The 24,967-nt window shown below is 46.9% G+C and overlaps 1 protein-coding gene across 3 annotated transcripts; it reads left to right on the top strand.

Annotated features, from left to right (window-relative positions):
• Positions 1-734: 734 nt before the first annotated feature.
• Positions 735-24,948, top strand: CHAF1B (chromatin assembly factor 1 subunit B). 3 transcript variants are annotated; one of them, XM_069944420.1, is made up of 14 exons: positions 735-847; positions 2,738-2,861; positions 4,630-4,762; positions 5,176-5,293; positions 10,450-10,553; positions 11,290-11,386; positions 12,665-12,752; positions 12,933-13,026; positions 13,123-13,192; positions 13,513-13,598; positions 14,556-14,721; positions 15,665-16,096; positions 23,510-23,607; positions 23,989-24,948. In XM_069944420.1, exons 2-14 carry the CDS (start codon positions 2,739-2,741, stop codon positions 24,111-24,113), a joined length of 1,734 nt encoding a protein of 577 aa, XP_069800521.1. In that variant the 5' UTR covers positions 735-847; position 2,738; the 3' UTR covers positions 24,114-24,948. The 3 variants fall into 3 exon arrangements, with proteins under 3 accessions (XP_069800521.1, XP_069800524.1, XP_069800523.1); XM_069944423.1 differs by lacking the exon at positions 735-847 and adding an exon at positions 877-897; XM_069944422.1 differs by lacking the exon at positions 735-847 and adding an exon at positions 877-950.
• Positions 24,949-24,967: the final 19 nt, after the last annotated feature.

Below are 24,967 nucleotides of genomic sequence, written 5' to 3'. Positions count from 1 at the left end.
TTTTGTCCTGCAAACATGATTTTAAGTAGTTGTGATTGCTGTGTATGTATGACTGCAGGTTGTATGGTACTGGTGGGTCAGTCCAGTATCTGGGTGTCTCCAGCAGCTCACCCCTGCCCCCAGCATTTAGAAGTAGGGGCTGGAAGCTATGAGAAACAACACATGTGGCTGCAGGATGTCCTGTACATATCACTGAGTGGTTGGTGTCCTGTGTATCACTACTAGGGGTGACCACTGCCCTATGTCATGGCTCCTACATCATTACACCAGTAGGGGGCAGTGTTTCCTCTACATTATCACACCAGCAGGGGGCAGTGTGTCCTCCCCACATCACCATACCAGCAGGGGGCAGTGTGTCCCCCCCACATCACCATACCAGCAGGGTGCAATGTGTCCTCCCCACATCACCATACCAGCAGGGGGTAGTGTGTCCTACCCACATAAACATACCAGCAGGGTGCAATGTGTCCTCCCCACATCATCATAACAGCAGCAACAGCAGGGGCAGTGTATCCTCCTGACATCATCACACCAGCAGGGGGCAGTGTATCCTCCTGACATCATCACACCAGCAGGGGGCAGTGTATCCTCCTGGTATCATCACACCAGCAGGGGGCAGTCTATTCTCCCCACATCATCACACTCAGGACAGATACAATATATCAGTTGAAGCTCCACTCTGGGATCTGATAGGAGTTGTAGTTGTGATATGTTGCGGTTCCCACAGGTTTGGGAGACTGCACTACCCATTTCCCACCAGCAGATGGCGCTGTGGTAGCCGCGAGTCTAAGTGGCGCGGGCGGGAAAGTTTTAGTGAAATCCTGTGTGGAGCCGGCAGAGTCCTGAGGTAAGTGTCGCTCCCGGGGACCCTGTGACACCCAGCTTCCTGATATCCCGGTATTGTAGAGCTGTGTGCACACTAGAAGGGAGCGGCTTGTGTTATGTGAGAGGTAGATTGCGGCAGGGACATGTCTGTGTTTGTAACGTGTGTTATTCAAGGGAACATGGCTGTGTCTGTGTATACAACGTGTTATACAGAGGAACATGGCTGTGTCTGTGTATACAATGTGTGTTATACAGGGGAACATGGCTGTGTCTGTGTATACAACGTGTTATACAGGGAAACATGGCTGTGTCTGTGTATACAACGTGTTATACAGGGAAACATGGCTGTGTCTGAGCTGAGTGTGATGTAGTATTGCAGATAGAACCCTATAATCATCTCTAATCTGGGGGCTGAGCTGTAGGGACATAAGGATAATCACATGTCATGGGGGGGGGGGGGCACTGACCGGTGTCCGCGATGTGAGAGGAGCTTTATGTCCCCTCCACCATCACTCAGTGCCCCTCTGCCATCACTCAGTGCCCCCCACCAATCAGTGAGACCCCTCTGCCATCACTCAGTGCCCCCCCCACCAATCAGTGAGACCCCTCTGCCATCACTCAGTGCCCCCCACCAATCAGTGAGACCCCTCTGCCATCACTCAGTGCCCCCCACCAATCAGTGAGACCCCTCTGCCATCACTCAGTGCCCCCCACCAATCAGTGAGACCCCTCTGCCATCACTCAGTGCCCCCCCCACCAATCAGTGAGACCCCTCTGCCATCACTCAGTGCCCCCCACCAATCAGTGAGACCCCTCTGCCATCACTCAGTGCCCCCCACCAATCAGTGAGACCCCTCCGTTATCACTCAGTGCCCCCCACCAATCAGTGAGACCCCTCCGTTATCACTCAGTGCCCCCCACCAATCAGTGAGGCCCCTCACCAATCAGTGAGACCCTTCTGCCATCACTCAGTGCCCCCCACCAATCAGTGAGACCCCTCTGCCATCACTCAGTGCCCCCCACCAATCAGTGAGACCCCTCCGTTATCACTCAGTGCCCCCCACTAATCAGTGAGACCCCTCCGTTATCACTCAGTGCCGCCCACCAATCAGTGAGGCCCCTCACCAATCAGTGAGACCCCTCCGTTATCACTCAGTGCCGCCCACCAATCAGTGAGGCCCCCCACCATCACTCAGTGCCCCCCACCAATCAGTGAGACCCCTCCGTTATCACTCAGTGCCCCCCACTAATCAGTGAGACCCCTCCGTTATCACTCAGTGCCGCCCACCAATCAGTGAGGCCCCCCACCATCACTCAGTGCCCCCCACCAATCAGTGAGACCCCTCCGTTATCACTCAGTGCCCCCCACTAATCAGTGAGACCCCTCCGTTATCACTCAGTGCCCCCCACTAATCAGTGAGACCCCTCTGTTATCACTCAGTGCTTCCCAACAATCAGTGAGGCCCCTCCGTTATCACTCAGTGCCCCCCCCCCACCAATCAGTGAGGCCCCTCAGTTATCACTCAGTGCCCCCCCCCACCAATCAGTGAGGCCCCTCAGTTATCTCTCAGTGCCCCCCAACAATCAGTGAGACCCCTCCACCATCACTCAGTGCCCCCCAATTAGTGAGACCCCTCCACCAGTCACTCAACACTTCTAGCATTTTGTGGTGACCCAAGCTTTATTCATGTGGGTTTAATAGAGAGAAATCTCATGCTGTTGGAGCATGCTGGGAGTTGTAGTTTCACTACAGCTAAGGAACCACAGAAATTGCTGTTCTGAAAGGTTTTTAATATAATATAAACAGCAGGTCCTTATACTGCCCCCCTGTGGTGGCTCTTCAATACTGCTGACCCCATATGATTGTGTTACCTCTATGTCCACTTTGGTAATTTGCCCGTTCTCTCTCTAGAATGAAAGTCATCACATGTGAAATCTCTTGGCACAACCGCGAGCCGGTTTACAGTGTGGATTTTCAGCATGGCAACAGCAAAGTGAACAGGTTGGCCTCCGCTGGGGTAGACACTGCAGTGCGGGTAAGTTCATCAGGTAAAGTGCACTGACATCATAGTCTCCACCGTACACAATAATACACAGTATATACAAAAAGGTTCACCGTAGAGGAACTCAATCACCCTTAGGGTGGTATTACACGGAACGATAATCGGCCGAATTGGCCCGATTCGGGCGATTATCGCTCCGTGTAATAAATGCAACGATCATCGGCTGATCGTTGATATAGGTTAGAACCTATTTTCGTCGGGCGCCGACCGCGCACCGCTGCGTGTAATAGCGGTGCGTGGCCGGCGACTAACGATATACATTACCCATCCACGTTCCAGGGCTGCTCCTGCCGTCCGCTTCTCCCTGCGTCCCGCGCGCGCTCTAGCGTCACAGAGGCCTGTCAGCTGATAGGCCGCTCAGCCAATCACAGGCCGCGGCGGTCCCGGCCTGTGATTGGCTGAGCGGCCTACCAGCTGACAGGCTGCTGTGACGCTAGAGAGCGCGCGGGACCCCCGGGAGAAGCTGACGCAGGAGCAGCCCTGGAACGTGGATGGGTAATGTATGCCAGTTTAGCAAGGGCTGCAAGGACATCGGTAACGATGTCCTTGCAGCTATTGTCAAACGATTATCGGGCCGTGTAATAGGTCCAGTAAACGAGCAACGATCTAGCAGATCGCTGCTCGTTTACAGGTATTATCGGGCCCTGCTCGGCCCGTGTAATACCACCCTTACTCTCAGTATAGCCCACTAATAAGTTGTAGCCATGGGTGTTACTCTACTCAATTAACAGAAAAACCCACCATTAAGATGAATACACAAAAAAAACTATGGGTATAGATTCTGAATCACTGCAAAATTTATTTATCATAATTATGATGATAACATGATAAAAACAATATATAAAAACTCACTAAAAATATTTAAAAACAACCAGGTACAATACATAAATATAATAGACAACAACATAGGATGTATGGGTAATCAAATATTAGGTGCGTCGCAATAGTATGTCACTCCCTAAAACTAAACCGCTGTTCCAGCAATATTATGGCACAAGACAAACCAGAGACCGTCATAAACCTTATCAGCACTCACCCATTCGTCCTATGAGGGTCACAGCTGTCCCTACGTACGTTTCACCTCAACCGGGCTTCTTCTGGGAACTCTCTGAAACGTACGTAGGGACAGCTGTGACCCTCATAGGACGAATGGGTGAGTGCTGATAAGGTTTATGACGGTCTCTGGTTTGTCTTGTGCCATAATATTGCTGGAACAGCGGTTTAGTTTTAGGGAATGACATACCATTGCGACGCACCTAATATTTGATTACCCATACATCCTATGTTGTTGTCTATTATATATATGTATTGTACCTGGTTGTTTTTAAATATTTTTAGTGAGTTTTTATCATGTTATCATAATTATGATAAATAAATTTTGCAGTGATTCAGAATCTATGCCCATAGTTTTTTTGTGTATTCAACAATAATACACAGTGTATTCTCCCATTGTGCTCTATGGACCAGCTACTAGGCCAACTCTATAGTGTATATAGATATGGCTATACTTAACCATGGCAATATAGGCATCATGTGCTCTGCAGTAAGTGAGTCATATACCAGGATATCCTAGTAATAATGTATTTGATATTGTATTGCAATATTAATGTACTGTGCAACCCCTGGAGACAGGTCCCAGTCCATGTTTTATCCAGAAATTGGGAAAATCACCTAATGACAGACACAAGCTTTTCTTTTTCCCATTTTTTAGAGACCTGCTAACTTTCATTTCTTTCTTCAGCTCTGGAAGGTGGAGAAGAATGAAGAAGGGAAGGCGGTGGTGGAGTTTCTAGCCAGTCTCAACCGTCACACCAAGGCTGTCAACGTTGTGCGATTCTCTCCCAATGGGGATGTTTTGGCATCGGGTGGAGATGGTGAAGTGCTTTCTATATTTTGTCACATAACTAAAATCATCACTTGTCCTAAATGTTGCCTGCAAATGTGTTGCTGTTAGACAGAGAACCTTCTGTGATCCAGCTATTGCAAAGTTACAATTGCCATCATGCTTGGACAGCCAAAGCTAAAACTTTCTCCAGGCATGATAGGAATTGTATTTTTGCAACAGCTGGAGGCCTGCAGGTTCCCCATCCCTGTTCTAGAAGAGACTTCTACACACAGAGGCAGAAACAGTCAGTACATTTTATTAAAACTTTGAGAAAAAAATAAAAAAAATCACTGAATGGAAAGCTGATTGCCAATAAATGCTATGCAGCTCTCAGTATAGAGTTAGTCAGATGGTGTGGGTTGCTGAAGGTAACAGCTGTATTCTTTCTTTCCTCTGGTACAGATGCTGTTATATTATTATGGAAACTCAGCGAAAGCAAAGAACTGGAATCCACTCCTTTCACCGAAGAAGATGAACCTGAGCTGAACAAGGAGAACTGGACTGTGTTTAAATCTCTGAGGTAGTTGCTTTGTGAACTAAGGGGGTAGTCCAGGGACAAAGAAACTAAGGTAGTCCAGAGACAAACTCATCCCTGTCCTCATAATCTGTAATGTCTATTTTTTGTCTATGTACGTACCCCCGAATTGTAAAGTGCTACGGAATCTGTTGGCGCTATATAAAAATCGGATTCTTTGTATTCTAATTGCTGTGCAATAACCAGTACTTTGGCAATACACACAATAAAGTCAGTTGTACACTGTACAATGGTAAATGCATAACACATACATTGCAGCAGATGAGTTCGTTGCACATCATACAGAAACAGTATACATTTAGAAATAAAGAGAAGCGCAAGACTTTTTTTTTCCCTCCCCTCTTTTAATGCTTCTTATGAACTGTGAATAATACACATGGAAAAACAACAAATCAACCAAAAAACGAAGAGAAAACTGGAACTCTAAGAACCTGCCATGCTATAAACTCCACCTCCCTTTCCTTTATTCTCCCATAGTCATACTACTTATGAAGCATGAAAACATCTGAATACATTCTGTTTATAACATATTGTTTTCTGCGCTTAATATAGCCTTATTTGAACCCCTAGAGTGATATAGTCATCCAACTGTTTATCCTCTAATAGACTTAATATACACTGTTTAGGAGATAAGTTCAACTCTATTTTTTGGAAGCCAAAGCCAGGAACAGACTATAAACAGGGATCAGGTCATAAAGGAAAGATCGAGTTTTCTCCTCTTTCCAAATCCATTCCTGGCTTTGGCTTCAAAAAATCTGTCCGATAAATCTCTGTGTAAACGCACCATAAGTGTTGGTTACAGGCGACCTTTTAATACAGTTTACATTAGTTGCCACAAGAGGTGGAGAATAACCTGTCAACCATGCGGTAATATGTCCCACTACACCTACTCCCTTCAATTGCCCCTATCCCTTTATATGTTGCGCAGCAATAAAGTATAGGAAAGGATCTGGGACCGCATGAGTACCAATTTAGGGAGATTGCTCCATCCCACTGTACATAACCGGCACCATACATCACTTTTATCTACAAATTTATTTGAATGATGGTTCCAAATTATCAGCAATATTATCCTTTACCTGTTCAGAGACTGTGATGTAAATAAATCGCTCCACACTTTGTAAACTGGACCTGAGGACCGTGCATGAGGCTGAGTTCACACTGCGTTTTTGCAATCCGTTTTCTTGGTTCATCCGTTTTTTTTGCAAAAAATGGCTGAAAAAAACTGATGCATTTGTGTGCATCTGTTTTGATCCGTTTTTTCATTGACTTCCATTGTAAAAAAAAAACGGATCAAAACGGATCCTTTTTTTTTTGACGGACACAAAAACGTAGCTGACACTACTTTTGTGTCTGCTAAAAAAACGGATCCGCTTTGATCCGTTTTTTTTTACAATGGAAGTCAATGTAAAAACGGAGGAAAAAAAACGGATTGCAAAAACGCAGTGTGAACCCAGCCTGAGAGGTAATGGGGAATTTAAAGGCAAAACCATAGATTCGTCTCAGTTATTAGGCAATCCGGATTTGGAACCATAATTAGTAATTATGGGCATAATGTGACCAAAGGATTTTTCTTAATTATCCATGTACAACAACATGTTGTCCGCGTATAAGGAGATTTTTTTTTTTTCCTCCCCTCCTCCCAGGGAAATCCTATAATTTCTTTAGAGGAACAGACAACGGAAGCCAGGGCCTCCACTGCTGTGGCAAATAATAGGGACGACAGTGGGCAGCCCTGCCTCATCCCTCTGGATAGTGTAAAACTAGCGGATACCCTTCCATTTACACATACTCTGGCTGTTGGGCTAGTATAAAGCAGCTGAACCCACTTCATAAATCCCTCCCCTACACCCATTCTCCTCATCACAGCCCATAAGAGAGAATAGCAGCATGTCCATCCCAATGTGCCTGTATATTCATATAGAGACATCTAATATTTTGAGATTTTGATCGATTAGGCATAAAGTCGGATTGGTCTTGGTGTCTAAGATGCTCTATAACAGATGACAGACAGTTTGCAAGCACACATGCTAAAAGTTTCACATTGGCCGTCAGCAAAGATATTGGACAATATGTATGAACAGAAAAGACAGGGAAATATGGGGTATAAAGTACACCACACACCAAAGATGTACAATAGAATAGCTTTATTACAACCGGCTATATAGCAGATAAAAACATCTTAAATCAAAAAAAGGGAACGGCAGCACCTATAGTACAAATAAAACTGCACTGCTACAAACAGCAGGCCCAATAAGCCCACGAAAGGAGCAGAAAGAGGAATACCTCACGCGTATCGCTGCTTCATTGCAGCTTCATCAGATTTAAGAAGAGCCCTAGATTTACTTTTGTGGGTACTTATTCTCTTAATGTATAGACCCTTAACATAAGCTTTCGTGGCTACTCACACCATATTCCTCGAGGAGGAGCCTACATTATGTGTGAAAAACTATCGTATAGCCATCTCTATTGTCCCATCTACATCAATTAGTGGAGCCAGAAAGGGTGTAATCGCCACAGAGACCCTATCCCATGTGTATTGTTTCCCCATTGAATCACAACATGCAATGGTGATTGGTCTGATATACATTGTGGTAGATATGTCACTTTTTGCACATATGTATGACTTGATGTCCCCCTGCCAGATCAATACGGGAAAGTGACCTGTGCAAACTGGAGTAGCAAGAATACATAGGATTATGTAGTCTCCTCATATCATACAGGCCAACCTCGTGGAACATTTTTTAATTGAAAAACAGGTTTTTATGGATTAATATAGATCCTCCCCTTGAATAGTACACCCCTTGAGTACACGGAGTTATAAGCTTGCAAGTTCCAACCACGCACAATTGTGCACACTGAATCTTTGACTAAATGAGTTTCGGAGAGGCATGCAATGCCGGGTTGATAATCTTTCAGTCTGTTGAAGATGGCACACGGCTTATTAGCATCTCCCCTCACATTCTACACTGTTGTTTGTATATTAGAAGACATTTGTACATATTGCTATAATGAATGCATCCCATGAGATTCTCACTAATGAGTAGAAGATTGCAGGGGTGCCCAATACTGTATTTCTCATTGTAAGTGCTAAACATGACACCTAGTGGTAGTGTATGGCATAACATACAAACGTAAAAGAACCAAATCCATATAAACATTGTCTCTTGTTCAGAGACTGTGAGGCACCCAAGGTTTACCTGCAGTGCAAGATCGCACTGTTTTGAGCTATGCACTAATTCAGTAAATACTACTGTATGTACCAAGTAACCAAATATACCGCTCGGGCATCCTGCCTTAAGCATCTGTTATACTTTAACAACCCGTATGAACAATAGCTCAAACGGAGTATGAAGTCTGCAACCTACACAGTGTAACAAGGCACATATGTTACCATCTCAGTATATGAAAAGGTGATTCAGAATAGACGTCCCTCTTAGACCAGTCAAGTGTCTCTATTCTCTTGCCAAATACACTGTTCATTATTTTCCAGCCATTATTTTCCAGCCAATCTATTGCACTTTATGGAGTTTCAAACATATGCACTGAACCCAAGGCCACAACACGAAGCTTAGCTGGGTATATCATGGAAAAGATCACATTGAATGTGTGTAGCCTCCTCTTGATGTCTAGGAATTGAGCTTGTCTTTGTACTTCGGTGGAAATGTCCGGGAAAATGGAAAACTTGCCTCCATTGATCAAAGTATAGCATCTCTATGCCGGAAGTGCAATATTTTGAGCAGAATCAGTGTTGGGTGTGCTCCTGGTGGTGGCTCACAAAAGGGCACTCTGTGAGTCCCATCAATGGCGAATACTAGGGAGAGCTGTTTTTTGGCAATTTTATCAGTAAACCAGGACTCAAAAAATTCCACAACGTTTTTCCCCTCTGCACGCTCAGGAACTATTAGTTTCAGGTTGTTCCTGTGCAATCTATTCTTTAGGTCATCAGTTTTAGTAATAAACAGAGAGACATTATGGATCACTCTCAAGATCTTCGGAAACTGGAGGCACTTTGTCCTCTATATCACTAACTCTGCTTTCAGTAGTAGTAATGGGCTCATTTGTTACCCTCAGGTCCTGGCTGATCAGGGACATGTCTTCTGTAAAGGAGCCCATATTTGTATTGAGGAAAAGAGAGGCATAGACATCTTTAATGGTGGGCTCAGTAATGCTTGCAGGGCCAAGTGTGTTGTGCTGACTTAAGTCCCCACCCTCCTCAGTGTGCCCTGCAGCACCATCGGCTCCCTCCTCTCCTACAGCCACCTGTTCCCTGTCCCCTGAGATCTCCTCTGCCCGGTTTTCTAGCTGTCCTGGTGCGGATCTGGGGGCATATTTACCCAGCCTTAACGCCACATTGTGGATCCGTTTCCAAGGTGCTTTTTTTCCTATGTGGTGTCGCTGTACCCGCCTCCTTCCTGGCTTTCCCTCTGGAAAGCATACACCCCCCCCAGGTTATTTGTAGCATTAGGCCTCATTCACGTGTCTCGTGAAATTGTCCGGGGTCGCGGATCTGCAAGCACGGACAATTTTAGGGCCCATTGAAGTGAATGTGGCCATTCACGTGATCCGTGCTGTAAAAATAGGACATGTTCTAGTGCAGATCGTGGCACGGATCACAACACTCCACATGATGTGCTCTCCTGTCATTTCATCTACTACTCACCTACTCCCCGCGCTGACTGGCTTCATGTTCACCAGAAGTGGCCTGGACTACGCTACCTTCTCTCAGCCCCATAGTCCAGGCCACTTCCGGTCAGCGTGTGTAGCCGGTCCGCACGGGGAAAATAGGTGAGTAGTAGATGAGATGACAGGACATCATGCTCTCCTGTCATCTCTGCGGCTAGGGGTGGTGGGATGCGTGTCGTGCGGCGGTGGGGTCTCTGGCTAAGGGGATCCGTGCTGCGATCCTCATCCGGATCGCGTGAATGAGCCCTTACAGTTCAGCTCCATTCTCTTCAGTGGAACTGAGCTGCAAAACCCATGCCAAACTGAGGATAGGAGAGGGGATATTTCTAGCCTGGACAACCCTTTTAACTATGGAAACAAATGAGTGATAAAAAATGCACTTTGCCCATTTTGTGTTTTTTGATTTGGTAAATTACTTTGAGGATGTCTTATCTAAAGTGACTTTAACTTTGCAGAGGTCACCTGGAAGATGTGTATGACATTAGCTGGACCCAGGACAGCAACTTCATGGTTTCAGCATCTGTGGATAATTCTGCAATTATTTGGGATGCTGGTAAAGGTGGGAAAGTTATTCGCTTTTATTCAGTGTATCATGTGATGCAATGCTGATGAATTGTAAATGTTCGGTCCACACAAGTTTCAGACGAGTTAGCAAAAGCTTTAGTCTGTCTGACAAATGCCCTTTCCATCTATTAAAAACATTTGTTTTAATACACACTATCAATGTTTGATCTGTCCTAGATTTGTTAAAAGGCCTGCAGTATTAGAATCATAGGCCTACAGTAATCAGTTCCTTCAGACATCTCTAACAGTTTTGAGTTCTTATAAAGCTCTATATACTTGGCCATACTCCTTCAATAACTTTTGGCAACAGTTATCGTCTTGTTTCCATACACAGGAACAATAGTCATGGAGCGTTCCTTCGCTCTCTATGGGGTTGGGTAAACTGCAGACAGACTGCCCTAGCAGTGACTTATCTCTCCTAGAACAAACGGCACCAGGAAGTGATTTTTTCCATCCTGCTAAACCCTGTCTTCACTGGTTAAGTCTCAGGAGAGCCACATACTTTTATACTGATCACTGAACAGCAGTTTCAACCAACAGTAGTAAAAAGTGTATGGGGACCTCAAGCCTATAGCTCATATCTGGGCATAAGTTGTATAGGTGAACATACATTGTGAGACTACATGTCATTTCACTTGTGATGAGTCATATACACTCTAGTAAATTAAATGGGAGTATAGAATGTTTAAGTAAGTAGAATAAGCACTTATCTCCTTATTTTTTCCCTCTAGGTCAGAAGGTGTGTATATTTAATGAGCATAAGAGTTATGTGCAGGGAGTCACCTGGGATCCTTTCGGACAGTACATTGCCACACTAAGCTGTGACAGGTAAGTCCTATTGTGCACAGAGTTGTATATGTCACACCATATAGGTTTTTTGGGTCGACTATTTTGAGGCTAGGATGGAGAATTTTTTTTCATGCAAAACAATAACCTTAATTGTGAATTTGCAGACTTGCGCTATGTTATGAGATAAGCTGTTGTACATGCCGTATCTCAAGTTCTTGACTGCTGTTATAATGACTAAAATATTGTCTCCTCCATTCTGGAGATTGTATAAGCATTGGAGATGAGCTCAACTCCAACATGCTCGAGTTCATACAAGCCTGGAAGTTCTGACATTTGAATACTCGTGGCTGAAGAAGTTGGATGCAGCCACAGGGAGTCCTGGAAAACATGGATACAGCCTTTGGCTGTATCCATGTTTTCCAGGCAGCCTTAGGGCTGCATCCTATTACTTTTGTCACCAGTAAACAGATACTAAGGGTACTATTACACGGAACTATGATTGACCGTATCGGCCCTATCCGGACGATTATCGTTCCGTGTAATAAAGACAACGATCAGCAGATGATCGTTGTCATCGGCTGATCGTTGATATAGGTTCTGACCTATAAACGTCGTGCGCTGACCCCGCACCGCTACGTATGATAGCGATGCGCGGCTGACGATATGCAAAGAGTAATACAGACCTATCCAGGTCGCAGGGCTCCTCTTCCTCTGAGTTTCTCACCGGGTCCTGCTCCGGCTTCACAGCGGCTTGTCTCAGCTGACAGGCCGCTCGGCCAATCACAGGCCGGGACCGCCGCGGCCAGTGATTGGCTGAGTGGCCTGTCAGCTGAGACAAGCCGCTGTGCAGCTGGAGCGTGCTGGACCCGGGGAGAAGCACAGAGGAAGAGGAGCCCTGCAACCTGGAGAGGTATGTATACAGTTTAAACAAAGGCTGCAAGGACATCGGTAACAATGTCCCTGCAGCCCCTTTTAAATGATTATCGGCCTGTGTAATAGGCCCAGTTTAGAGGTATTATCGGGCCCCCATTTGCCCGTGTAATACCACCCTTAGACTTATGGGTTCAGGCAAACTTGAGCATGCTGGAGTTGCAATCATTTCCAATGGACATACATGTATGTAGAAATAGGGATATGTAACATTTGGGAAACCTGTTAAGAACCTTTATGGCAACTCTTTCATATTTGACATGAAGTATAGCACATCTTTATAGATGGCAGATAGTGTTTTTAGTACTTTTTGGTTTTTTATGATTTAATAAAGGGAACATTTTGGAACATTCCTAAAGTTTACAAATAGATTTGTGCTTTTTGCAGAGTTTTAAGAGTCTACAGAACTGAAACCAAGAGAGTTGCCTTCAATGTCAGCAAGATGATGTCTTCCAGCTCAACCCCCGAGGGAGAGGTACAGCTTCATATTCCTTGTCTTATCAGAGCGTTGGTGCCTTGCAATTTTGTCATGAAGGAATGAAGTGAAAAATGATAATGTCAAATCGTACTGTTAATGACATAATAAATCGGAACCTTTTGAGTCTACGTTTTAGGCTTGGACTTTGTCAGACTTTTCTGTCCCTCTTACTTGCAGGCTAAGACTTACCGGATGTATCACGATGACAGTATGAAATCTTTCTTTAGGAGACTTTCATTTACACCAGATGGCTCCCTCCTCCTCACTCCAGGTTTATTACTTTGGAGTATTCCTGTTTGTGTGACTGTCTGTTATGCACTCCCAATGCATGATACATTTTCTAAACATTCTGTTTCCCTTTTTTCAGCCGGATTTGTAGAGATAGGAGACGCCCTTGTTAACACCACATACGTCTTCTCCAGGAAGAATTTAAAGAGGTAAGAGCTCTGTAGAGCTCTGGGGCTATATACACAGATAAACAATTTATCAAGGATTATTACATATTTATCTAGCAATGGCCAAACAGTATAAGGACTAAGGCCAACAACATTCGCACTGTAAAAACAGCTAATGCTTTATCAGAAGTCATGTAGACGTTGGTATAAGAAGAAAACCAAAAGCAATGTAAGTGTTAGACATTTTACCTATAACGATCAAAGTCTTGGGACTTGTAAATCACTGGTCTTTATTTATGTTTTAACTACAGTAATGTTTTCTCCTAGGCCCGTAGCACATCTCACTGTAATTTTTTTCCTAGGCCCGTAGCGCATCTTCCTTGCCCTGGAAAGGCCACACTTGCTGTTCGATGTTGTCCTGTCTTTTTTGAGTTAAGACCAGTCAAAGGTGATGTTTCCTAATCTTCACATTTCTGTGCTGTGCTTGATAAGTAGATGTGCCATTGAAATGTTTGCCAAAGTGGGTGCAATTCACATAGACCTCGACAATTTAGTCCTATTAACAAACATCCGAGAGGATGCCCTAGTGCTCCAGTACCTTGTCTGGGAAGAGTCAGGAGACCCCCAGTACATGCTAGACAGTAGTTCAGCCCCTAATATAATCAAATTTGGCTAACTTTTTTGGAATGTATATGAGGGAATAAACCGCTTCAAGACTGCCTGATTGTATATATAAATTGGCGGCCTGGTGGGGGACTATGTAGCGGGTTCAGGAGCCACGTTCATGGCAATTGCTGGCTGCTATCAGCAGTTGACAACACCCACTGTTAATGGCAGACATTATGATCACACTAATGCTGGTTGTTTAACCCCCTAAATGCCATAATCAATAGTAGTAGCTTCAATTAGAAAGTAGATTCACAGTCGGCCGTCCTTTTAGACCTTCAATCAGCAATGGGGGAATGGCAAATCTGTTACTATGGCAACCGGAGTCCAATCTTTGAAAATAATAATTTTTACATTCACATTCTATGGTAAAATGAAGCATGTTATTATGGGGATGCTATATCTTAGCTGCTCATAGCCTTAGGGAGGGTGTAATAGATACCTGTATCTTTGACAACGCCCTATCTAACCCTCCTCTGTAATTACCTAGTCTACATGGATGCGTTTTTCACATTCTTTTCACTGTATATAGTTGTTTACACTGAATAAATACCTTTTTTTTTTACACTTGAGGCTGTAGTGTCAGTCTACCACTTATTACTGTTTGTTTTTCTTCATGTCTGTAGTCCAATAAGTGGGGACCCATTTATCTATAATTTATCCAAATAGGGACCAAATACACGACTTGTTCTTTGTTATCATGTGTGATTTAACGCTCTTGTCGCTTTTTTCTTTCCAGAATCTGATGGAGAGGCCCCCCAGCAGCAAGGTCTCCTCTCTGTGCCATATCGTATGGTTTTTGCAGTTGCCTCAGAAGACGCGGTGCTTTTCTATGACACACAGCAACTTTTTCCCTTTGGTTATGTTTCCAATGTGCACTATCACACCCTGAGCGACATATCCTGGTAAGATCGCGCTGTTTTATATAGAACATGCATATAGCTTTCTTCAGAAATGTTTTACTGTTTCTAAATTAATTTATCACCTCTTGGGAAATGTCATGAATATATTAAAGGACGCTGGTTGACCTCAGGGAGATCAACCAAAACACCACAGAGACACCATCACGTGTCTCAACGTCAGTGTATTCTGAAACATTGCCCCCTTGGGTGGTTTCCTTGACTGGAGAAATTCCTTGGCTTGGTTGTTCCTTCCTGGAGGAAGGTCTGGCTAGTTCACTGACGTCGAGACATGTGATGGTGTCTCTACAGTGTTCTTTTGCCTGAATATATTAAAAGACTGAAATGTAAAAGCTTTCTTTTCACATTTAAAAATAAAGCTCTGGCCCTTTAAGAAAGGAGTAAAAGGGTATTTAACATGGGCTGATTATTGGTCAGGAACATTGCAAGAAACACTCCTTCAGACTGATCGTCCCATGTAAAAGTGACAGTGATCAGCGAACACCTGATCCTCATCTGATTGTCTGCTCAGAGCAGGCCTTACAATTTATCGTCATCGGCCAAACATCTTCCTATGTAAACGGAATGTGAGGCCAATGGAGATAAAGGTGAACTGACAGCACGGATATACATATATTTGTGCAGTCATTTTCCATATCACACAAAAGTACATACTTACCTGCATCCTATTCTCCGGCTCTCTTGTCCAGCCAGTGTGTCTTCAGGCCACTAGATTTCCAATGTAAAGACACCGCAAACGAGCGCTGATCTCGCTGATTGATGCTTGTTTGTGGCCGCCCATGGCCAAGAAATCTGTGTGTCTAGAAGGACCCTAAAGCACCTGACAGCGCTGTGAGACTTCTTGCCTCTAAGCTGGGGGGACTGTGTAGTTAATACTATTATAAACTAGTCTTTATTCTGTATATTTAGTTTCTTTTTTTGCCATTAGGTCTAATGATGGCTCATTCCTGTCGATCTCCTCCACCGATGGATACTGCTCGTTTGTGACTTTTGATGAAGGTGAACTTGGCGTTCCTCTTAAAGAGAAACCTGCTTTAGTGTTAAGTACTCCTTCTGCCGCAGAAAAGAAGATCAGGAGATCTCAAGGGAGGAGGGTATCGTCCCCAATTTTACGAGCAGGAGAGCTAACCCCTTCTGCTCGGCTGCAGGAACAGTCTAATCCATCTACTCCTATGCACAGCAAACAGCCTGCCACAAGCAATCCGCCAACAACACCTGTAGGAATAACAGTGATCCCTGCGACCCCCACCTCTGAGGACAGGAAGAATGCACAAAACAAAGCTGCACAGCCCAGGAGAATTACTCTGAACACCCTCGAAGCGTGGAGCAAACCCATTAAACCTAGTACACCCAGCCCCAGGTTAGTGCTATTTATTGGTTTGTGTAGGCATTTCCTTAAGAAGATCCCCAGCAGTATAAGCCAAGTTAAACTAAACTAGCAAACACTGCAGATGTTTATAGAAAGACTGTTTTATAGGGTACATTCACACACAGATTTTCTTAAGCAGATCTGCAGCAAATGCACAATGTGTGAACATACTATTAGGGTATGTGGACACATATGTAATCCACTGTAAAATATCTGCAGTGAATTTTGCCAACACTGCATTTACTAAATGGGTCAGCCGCAAATCTTCCACTATTAAAAATTTGCTGCGGATCCATTAAAGTCCATAGGTAGCATACCCATAGAGTAAGGACTCTTCTACACAGCCTAATGGGGGGCATCAAACCAATCCTGATCAGCCAGATAGGTGCTTGTTTGCGGCAGCCTATCCTGCTTCTGCCAACTTCCTAGGGCCCAGTGCAGTCCCCTTCTTGCTGATTCCACATAGACAGGAAATTCACGCTCAGTGGCTGATGAGTATCCAGTGCTACAAAAACATGGCCACTTTTCCCCCTCTCTTGTCTCCAGATTGGGTGGGGTTTGGGACTCTGTTCCATTGAAGTAAATGGAGCTTAACTGCAAACCACACCTGAACTGGAGACGAGAGGGGGGAAAAGTAGCCATGTTTTTGTAGCGCTGGATAACCCCTTTAATTGCAGAGAGATCAGTTGTTCAGTAGGTGCTTGGATCAGCAGTGATCTCTCTCTTTCTCCAGCAGCCCAGGCCACGCACTTTGCAAAGGTGATCGGCAGTGGCAGCCAGGGGGTTGTTTTTTTGTTTTTTTTTTTCTTACCTACTAGGCCATGCCTGAGGCACAAACTAATCATAACATGGACAGGCAACCTTGCTTTTTTTTTTTTTTTTTTTTTTTTAAATGTTATTTTCAGTAAGGGCCATATTCTGGACAAGCGAGTGCCTGCTAGTTCAGGGCTCGCTTACTGAGCCTACTTTATGGCATAATAATCATGCAGCAAGTACTGTGTGTGTGTGTGAGTGATATATATAGTTAGTGATGTCCATGCAGCCCTTGCCTTAAGTGTAAAATAAAAAACTTTATGCATACCTGTCCACGATCTCCGGTGTTCTCCTCACTTTTGCGCGCTCCTCACAGCAGCCACTGGAACTTCTGAACTGGTCTTTGAAGTGACAGGCACACCATCCAATCACTGGCTGAGACAGGACAGTGCTGCTGTCAATGATTGGCTGAATGGCCTGTCAATTCAGAGACCAGTTTAGAAGTTCCACCAGCGGCTGCAGGGAGCGGACAGAAGCTAGACGAACACTGGGAATCGCGGTCCGGTATGAACAAGTGGTACCTCTGTTTAACAGTTACTTGGATTGAGAGCGTTTTGCATGAATCTCAGTTTTTTTAAATTATAACTTTGTTTAAGAGCATTGCTTTGGTTTAAGAGCTCCCTGTACTGGGTGGAAGGGGGAATTGGCGAGATCCACTTCAGGCTGGGGGCTCACATCAGGGGACAGGACTGTGGGGGGTAATCTCTTCATAGCTGTAACCCCTTTCTCCCCAGACAGAGAGCAATGCATGTATGTGCCCACATCTGCTCTGCTCATTCCTTCATGCCCCCTGCAGTCTCTGTCACTCTTTGTGTTTCCCATCCTCTCCATTCCTGCTATAATGTGCCTGCACTTACTTAGCTATACACACTGCTGCTATAATGTGCCTGCACTTACATGCAGCCATTCACACTGCTGTATAGAGATGTTTCTGTCACTACTTCCCTGCACAGCTGTGCGATTCTCACTTTCTGATTGGTCCATGCTGAACACACACCCCTTTTCCATTGTGGTCATGTGACCACATAGCCCTCTTTTTCTATTCTAGCCTGTTGTACTACACTACTGCATTATGGGGATCTGCAGTTCCATCCTGTATCTACAAAACTGCTGCTGTTTTTCAGGTTTATGCACTTACTATACATTATTTCTTGTGCCTGTCATTGGGGGACACAGCACCAGTGGGTATAGGCTACTGCCACTAGGAGGCGACACTAGACAGAAGAAGGAGTGACTCCGCCTGGCAGCCTATACCCCTCCTACAGACACCAGGCTAACTCAGTTTTTAGTCTAGTGTCCGTAGAGGTAGACACAGGTGCCATGCACCTCCATTTTTTATTTCTTTTTCTTTTAGGTTATCAGGGGGACCGTCGGCGTGGGCTGCCACATCAGACGCAGTTCCCCCTGAGGGTGCATGGAAAGTTTCTTTTCCCTGCGCCGGTCACCCGTCCCCCAACGCCCGCTCCCTGCGGCAGGATACCGGTCCCCCACTAAGGTGCGAGGTGACCGAAGGGGTGACCCTGCGCGCACCTGAAGACGCCGGACAGGTGAGTATTCCTGTCCTTACCCTTCCTTGGAATCTGGGGGGGGGGGGGGTCATCCTACCAGGGCACCTAAATATCTCTCCCCCCTGTCTCTCTCTCCTTTCTGCCTCTCTCCCTCCCTGCCTTCCCCCTCAGAGGCCCTGAGCAGGATGGTCTGTGCGGGCCTCTTTCTTCAGGGAGAGGGGGTGGAGGGAGTCTCTGGAGCTCCTGCCCGCAGGCAGCAGCTCCATAGGGGCGACCGGGTGGTTTGCCGGGCTCTTCTCCATTCCCTTCTGCCGGCGGCCGCGTTTTTCAGCGCTCCACGCCGCCGTCTCGCTGCCGCCGGCCTGCCCATAAATTTAGCCCCCGGCTTCTGCCGGAGCTAGGCCGCATCGGCGCACGCGAGTGACGTCACGGGGGCGGAGCGCCCGCCCGTTTTCGGCCCTTCCCGCCGCTGGCTTGCCTCTTATTGGCTACTCCTGTAGCCCCCACCTGCTCCTTCCTGTGCCCCCTCCCTTCCTCCTCTCGTCTCTGCAGCAGCTTGTGGCCTCCTGCTGTTCTCTCTGCCTGCCAGCTCCCTGTGCACAGCAGCAGCAGCTCAGAATCCACAGCATACAGTGCAGTCCCTGCATCCAGTGCAGCTCCAGCTTCCAGTGCAGTTCCAGCGTGCTCCAGCATCCAGTGCAGCTCCAGCATCCAGTGCGGCAGCAGCTCCAGGGTCGGGTAGGCTCACCCAGTGGGTGATATTCCCCTCCTCCACTCCCCAGGCTACCAGCCCTAGCTACCATGTCTGGTCCCCGGGACGAGCCCCCTAGGCAGCTCGCTCCTGCGGCTGTGGCGACACACTTTGCGTGTGCTCGCTGCAATAAAAAGTTCCCCTGCGGTCAGCCTGGCCCCCTCTGTCTGCTATGCCTTAACCCTAGTGCCACCTCCCAGGAGACCTCCCCTGCAGGTTCAGATGTAGCCTCCCCTGAGTGGGCTAGGTCCCTGTCCCAGGCGATTGGTGACCTCTCTAAGCTGTCCCAGGTCATGATCCATCTTTCTCGCCCTGTCTCAGTGGACCGATCGCCTGAGGGGTTATCCGGTCCGTGTTCAGACCGACAACGTCACCGCCGTTGCTTATCTGAACCGTCAAGGCGGCACCAGGAGCCGCTCTGTCATGACCGAGGCCGCTCGCATTCTCCGTTGGGCGGAGCGGGTTGTTCCAGCTCTCTCGGCAGTCCACATTCCCGGGGTGGACAATTGGGCGGCGGACTACCTCAGCCGCGAAAGACTGGATCAGGGCGAATGGGCTCTACATCCCGAGGTGTTTCTTCAAATCTGCCGGCGGTGGGGATCCCCAGATGTGGATCTCTTCGCCTCCAGGCTGAACCACAAACTCCCCATCTATGTGACTCGGGCCCGGGATCCTTGCGCGTTCGCGGTCGACGCCTTGGTGACCCCATGGGAGCAGTTCCCCCTGGTTTACGCCTTTCCTCCTCTGCCCATTCTCCCACGAGTCCTGAAGCGCATCAAGGCACTCGGCGTTCCCGCCATTCTTGTCGCTCCAGACTGGCCGCGCCGGTCCTGGTACGCCGACGTAGTGCACCTCCTGGCCGACGCCCCCTGGCGCCTTCCCCTGCGGGCCGACCTCCTTTCACAAGGGCCAATATTCCACCCCAATTTACCTCAGCTGAGTTTGACGGCGTGGCTGTTGAAGCCGCGGTATTGAGGTTTCGTGGGTTCTCGGAACCAGTCATCCAAACCATGCTTAAGGCCCGTAAGCCTCAGTCAGCTCGGGTCTACCATCGCGTGTGGAAGTCCTTCTTTTCTTGGTGCGAACAGAATAATTTTCACCCCTTGGTGTGTTCCACGCCCAAGATTCTTTCCTTTTTACAGTCCGGGCTGGATAAAGGCCTCAGTCATTCCACTTTGCGTTCGCAGATTTCCGCCCTGTCTGTTCTTTTTCAGCGGGCTCTCGCTTTCCGCCCCCAGGTGAAGACCTTTCTTCAGGGGGTGGTCCATTTGGCCCCTCCTTTTCGTCAGCCTTTAGAGCCCTGGGACCTTAATTTAGTCCTCGAGGTTCTACAAGGTCCTCCCTTTGAGCCTCTTCGGGAGGTGTCTGTCTGTTTCCTTTCTTGGAAAGTCGCCTTCCTGGTGGCGATTACCTCCATCCGTAGGGTGTCTGAACTGGCAGCGCTCTCTTGTCGCTCCCCTTATCTGGTCCTTCACAAGGACAAGGTGGTGCTTCGTCCTCTTCCTTCCTTCCTGCCGAAGGTCGTGTCTGCATTCCACCTTAATGAGGACATCATTCTCCCCTCTTTTTGCCCTGCGCCCTCCCATCCTAGGGAACGGTCCCTGCATTGTTTGGACCTTGTCCGGGCCATACGGATCTACTTGGCAGTCACTGCTCCCTTCCGCCGCTCGGATTCCTTGTTCGTGGTCCCGTCGGGTCCCCGCAAGGGGCTGGCGGCTTCCAAGACCACCATTGGGCGTTGGATCAGGGCAGCCATCGCAGAGGCCTACCGCGTTCGTGACAGGGCTCCTCCTTTTCGGGTCACCGCTCATTCTACTCGAGCTGTGGGGGCCTCTTGGGCGGTTCGCCATCAGGCCTCAGTGTCCGAGGTCTGCAAGGCCGCCACCTGGTCTTCAGTTCACACTTTTTCAAAGTTTTATCAGGTCCCTATCCTGGCTTCCTCTGACGCCAGTCTGGGCCGCAAGGTTCTGCAGGCCGCCGTGCGTTAGGCAGGCCGCATGGGGATTGTAATCTTCTTTCCCCACCCTCTGGGACTGCTTTTGTACGTCCCACTGGTGCTGTGTCCCCCAATAACAGGCACAAGAAAAGAGGATTTTTTTGTACTCACCGTAAAATCCTTTTCTTGTGGCTTCATTGGGGGATACAGCTCCCACCCTGTTTGAGGTTGTGCTCCCGGGGCTTGTTCTGTTCTTGGGGTTTTCGTTCCCGGGACCAGCCTGGTTTTTTTTTTTTTTTTTGCCTGTTTTCGTTACTACTTTCTACTGCTTGTGACTAAACTGAGTTAGCCTGGTGTCTGTAGGAGGGGTATAGGCTGCCAGGCGGAGTCACTCCTTCTTCTGTCTAGTGTCGCCTCCTAGTGGCAGTAGCCTATACCCACTGGTGCTGTGTCCCCCAATGAAGCCACAAGAAAAGGATTTTACGGTGAGTACAAAAAAATCCTCTTACTCCACACGCTGCTTGCTTTACTGTACAGTAACTTATAATATCACATATTCAGCTGATTCTAAATGTTTGTTTCATGTTCCAAATTATAAATAATATTTTTTGGGGGCGTGGAACCAGTTGTCTGAATTTTAATGATTTCTTTTATGGGAAATTTTTGGTTTGAAACGGATTATGCTAGTAATCCAAGGCACCACTGTATTAATTTTATAAAGTTTATTTTTACACATTCATCGGCCTTTGGCTGCACATCGCTATTACACATAGAAGTGTGTGGTCGGCGCTGATGATTTGTCGACATTCAGCTAAATATTGGCTTCTCAGCTAATTTTATTACATGGATAGGTAATCTACAGAATCAGCCTGATTTTGGAGATTATTGCTTTGTCTAATAGGGCCTTAAGGGACAACTCCCACCCTGATTTAAAAAAAAAACTGAATTGAAGCTCCAGTTGGTGTGTTCATTCTATCTTTGTTTCCTGGTTTGGGCTTTCCCATGATGCACTTTGTCTCCTGTGATGTGTAGCTAACTCTGTAAAACTGTTAGATGGCTTACAGCTTGTTTAGCCAATCAGAGTCATCTAACAAAGAGAGGCCGGCCTAAGGGTGGTATTACACGGGCCGAGCAGGGCCCGATAATACCTGTAAACGAGCAGCGATCTGCTAGATCGTTGCTCGTTTACTGGGCCTATTACACGGCCCGATAATCGTTTGACAAGAGCTGCAAGGACATCGTTACCGATGTCCTTGCAGCCCTTGCTAAACTGGCATACATTACCCATCCACGTTCCAGGGCTGCTCCTACGTCCGCTTCTCCCGGGGGTCCCGCGCGCTCTCTAGCGTCACAGCAGCCTGTCAGCTGGTAGGCCGCTCAGCCAATCACAGGCCGGGACCGCCGCGGCCTGTGATTGGCTGAGCGGCCTACCAGCTGACAGGCCTCTGTGACGCTAGAGCGCGCGCGGGACGCAGGGAGAAGCGGACGGCAGGAGCAGCCCTGGAACGTAGATGGGTAATGTATATCGTTAGTCGCCGGCCACGCACCGCTATTACACGCAGCGGTGCGTGGTCGGCGCCCGACGAAAATAGGTTCTAAACTTTATCAACGATTAGCCAATGATCGTTGTCATCGGCTGATCGTTGCATTTATTACACGGAGCGATAATCGGCCGAATCGGGCCAATTCGGCCGATTATCGTTCCGTGTAATACCACCCTAACAGGGCTTAGACCAGTTTTCCTCTTCATGATGTTATTGTCACAAAAAGGCTGCCACAGAGCAGCCTGGGGCCGACAGTCATTGGGTAAGAATGAGTTTACTTCACTTCCTGGTGGGGTGTTAAGGGGGGAAAAGATAGGGAAGGGGGCAGATAGGTGATTGAAGAATATTACGAAGTTATATAACTTTGTAATGTGTTTCAGTTACTGGGGAAAAGCTTTTCACTGGAGTTATCCTTAAAGGGAACCTGTCACCCCCCGTGCCGGGGTGACAGGCTCCCGACCCCCGTTAGAGCCCCATATACTTACCTAATCCCGCCGGGTCCTGCTTCTGGAGGTGGTCGGGTGACGGAGATCTCAGCCGCTGCAGCCCGGCGCGCGCGCTGAGAGATGAGTCCAACACCCATAGAGAATGACAGGAGAGTCCAGCGCTCCGTCATTCTCTATGAGCGTTGGACTCATCTCTCAGCGCGCGCGCCGGGCTGCAGCGGCTGAGATCTCCGTCACCCGACCACCTCCAGAAGCGGGACCCGGCGGGATTAGGTAAGTATATGGGGCTCTAACGGGGGTCGGGAGCCTGTCACCCCGGCACGGGGGGTGACAGGTTCCCTTTAAAGCCAAAGCATTATCAGCTGATCTGGATGCATTCAGTAATCTAAATCTTTTACTCCTTTAGGAGAATCAGTCTGATTCCTGTGAAGACAAATTCACCAAGCACAGAGCAGACCAATCAAGCATCCCCCAAACCTACCAGAAAGGAGCCCAAAAGTAATGGTAAGTACATCTAATAATAGATATTGCAAACTATTCAGTCCGCTCCAGAGTGTGTTGGATGCAGAAGAAGTTGGATGCAGCCCTACGGCTGCCTGGAAAACATGTATACTGCCATAGGTTGTAGACATGTTTTCCCAGACTCCCTTGGGCTGCATCCAACTTCTTCATCCATCTGTAATCAATTGCTGCACACTTGGGTTTGTACAAACTCCAAGGTTGATGTTTAGCAAGGTTCCCCCCATAAAGTAATGTCCATGTCTCTTGCCACATGCAGTTGATTTTTTTTTTTCATGATCACTTAACAAATGTTTCCCCCCCCCCTTTTTACTTGTTAAAAAAAACTTTGCTCCTTCTAAATATACAATACTTTTTTCCTTTCAGAAAACTCACCTGTTCAAGACCCAAACTGTAAACCCCCAGAGTCAAAGCGTCTTAAAACTGAGGCTCCCCCTGTCATTGCTATGGAAGATGACAGTCCGAGCACCAGCACAGCTGCAGCAAAGTAAGGAATTGTGACTCTTACGAGTGTGTGCAGCCTCTCACAGTGTTCTCACAGTGCAGGATGGATACCTGGCATACTACATCACAGTTCACACACACAGGGGCACTTCACCTTTACCCAGTGGATCATCTTTTAATCTTCTGGAGATTAGATTTCAGGTCTGTCTCTTACAATATGTTGCTAAGTTTGGGTTTCCCCCCTAAGTTGCTTCTCTCAGCTCAGTGGTTTTCCCATCAAGATACATTTTTCTGCAGTGAAGATCTGAGTGCAGTAACTCCACCGAGAACCGTGATGAGCAAGATGAAGTACAGGCAATGTCTTCTCCCTCTCTCTATCTTCCAGCCTGTTAATAGACCTATACATTGCTTCGGTGTCAGACTCATTGTTCTTATCTGCAGACCTGGTGCACATCTGTCTTTGGTCAGGGTTTATTTGAAAAAGAAAAAATGCCACATAACTTACCATGGAAAACTACATTTTACACGTAAAATGATGAATCCGTTTGTGAGGGCTACTATAAATGACTTGTAAGTACATAGAGCAAAAGTGAGGAGGGCATAGACTAAGTGTCTCTAGCCTTGTCTGGGAAGACACCTACATTTAGATGTGCGTTCACTCATACTTAATCTGCTGTGCATTAAAAGCAATGTAAATAGCTGAAATCTGGAAAGTCAAATCCATAGCATGAAATACATGTGTGAACATACCCTAAATGGATAACCCAGGCATGCATAAAGTCTTTATGTAATTTCGGGGTGACTTCAAAACAAAGAAAAAAAACTTTTTCTTCCCCTGAGCTGCATATATATATAACTGAGGTGCAATAGGTGAATCTTCGGGGGGGGGGGGGAACCAAGG

Source organism: Dendropsophus ebraccatus, chromosome 11 (assembly GCF_027789765.1).
Source record: "Dendropsophus ebraccatus isolate aDenEbr1 chromosome 11, aDenEbr1.pat, whole genome shotgun sequence".
Taxonomy (NCBI): domain Eukaryota; kingdom Metazoa; phylum Chordata; class Amphibia; order Anura; family Hylidae; genus Dendropsophus; species Dendropsophus ebraccatus.
The sequence above is the reverse complement of the archived record's forward strand: the minus strand, read 5'-3'. Positions and strand labels throughout refer to the sequence as shown.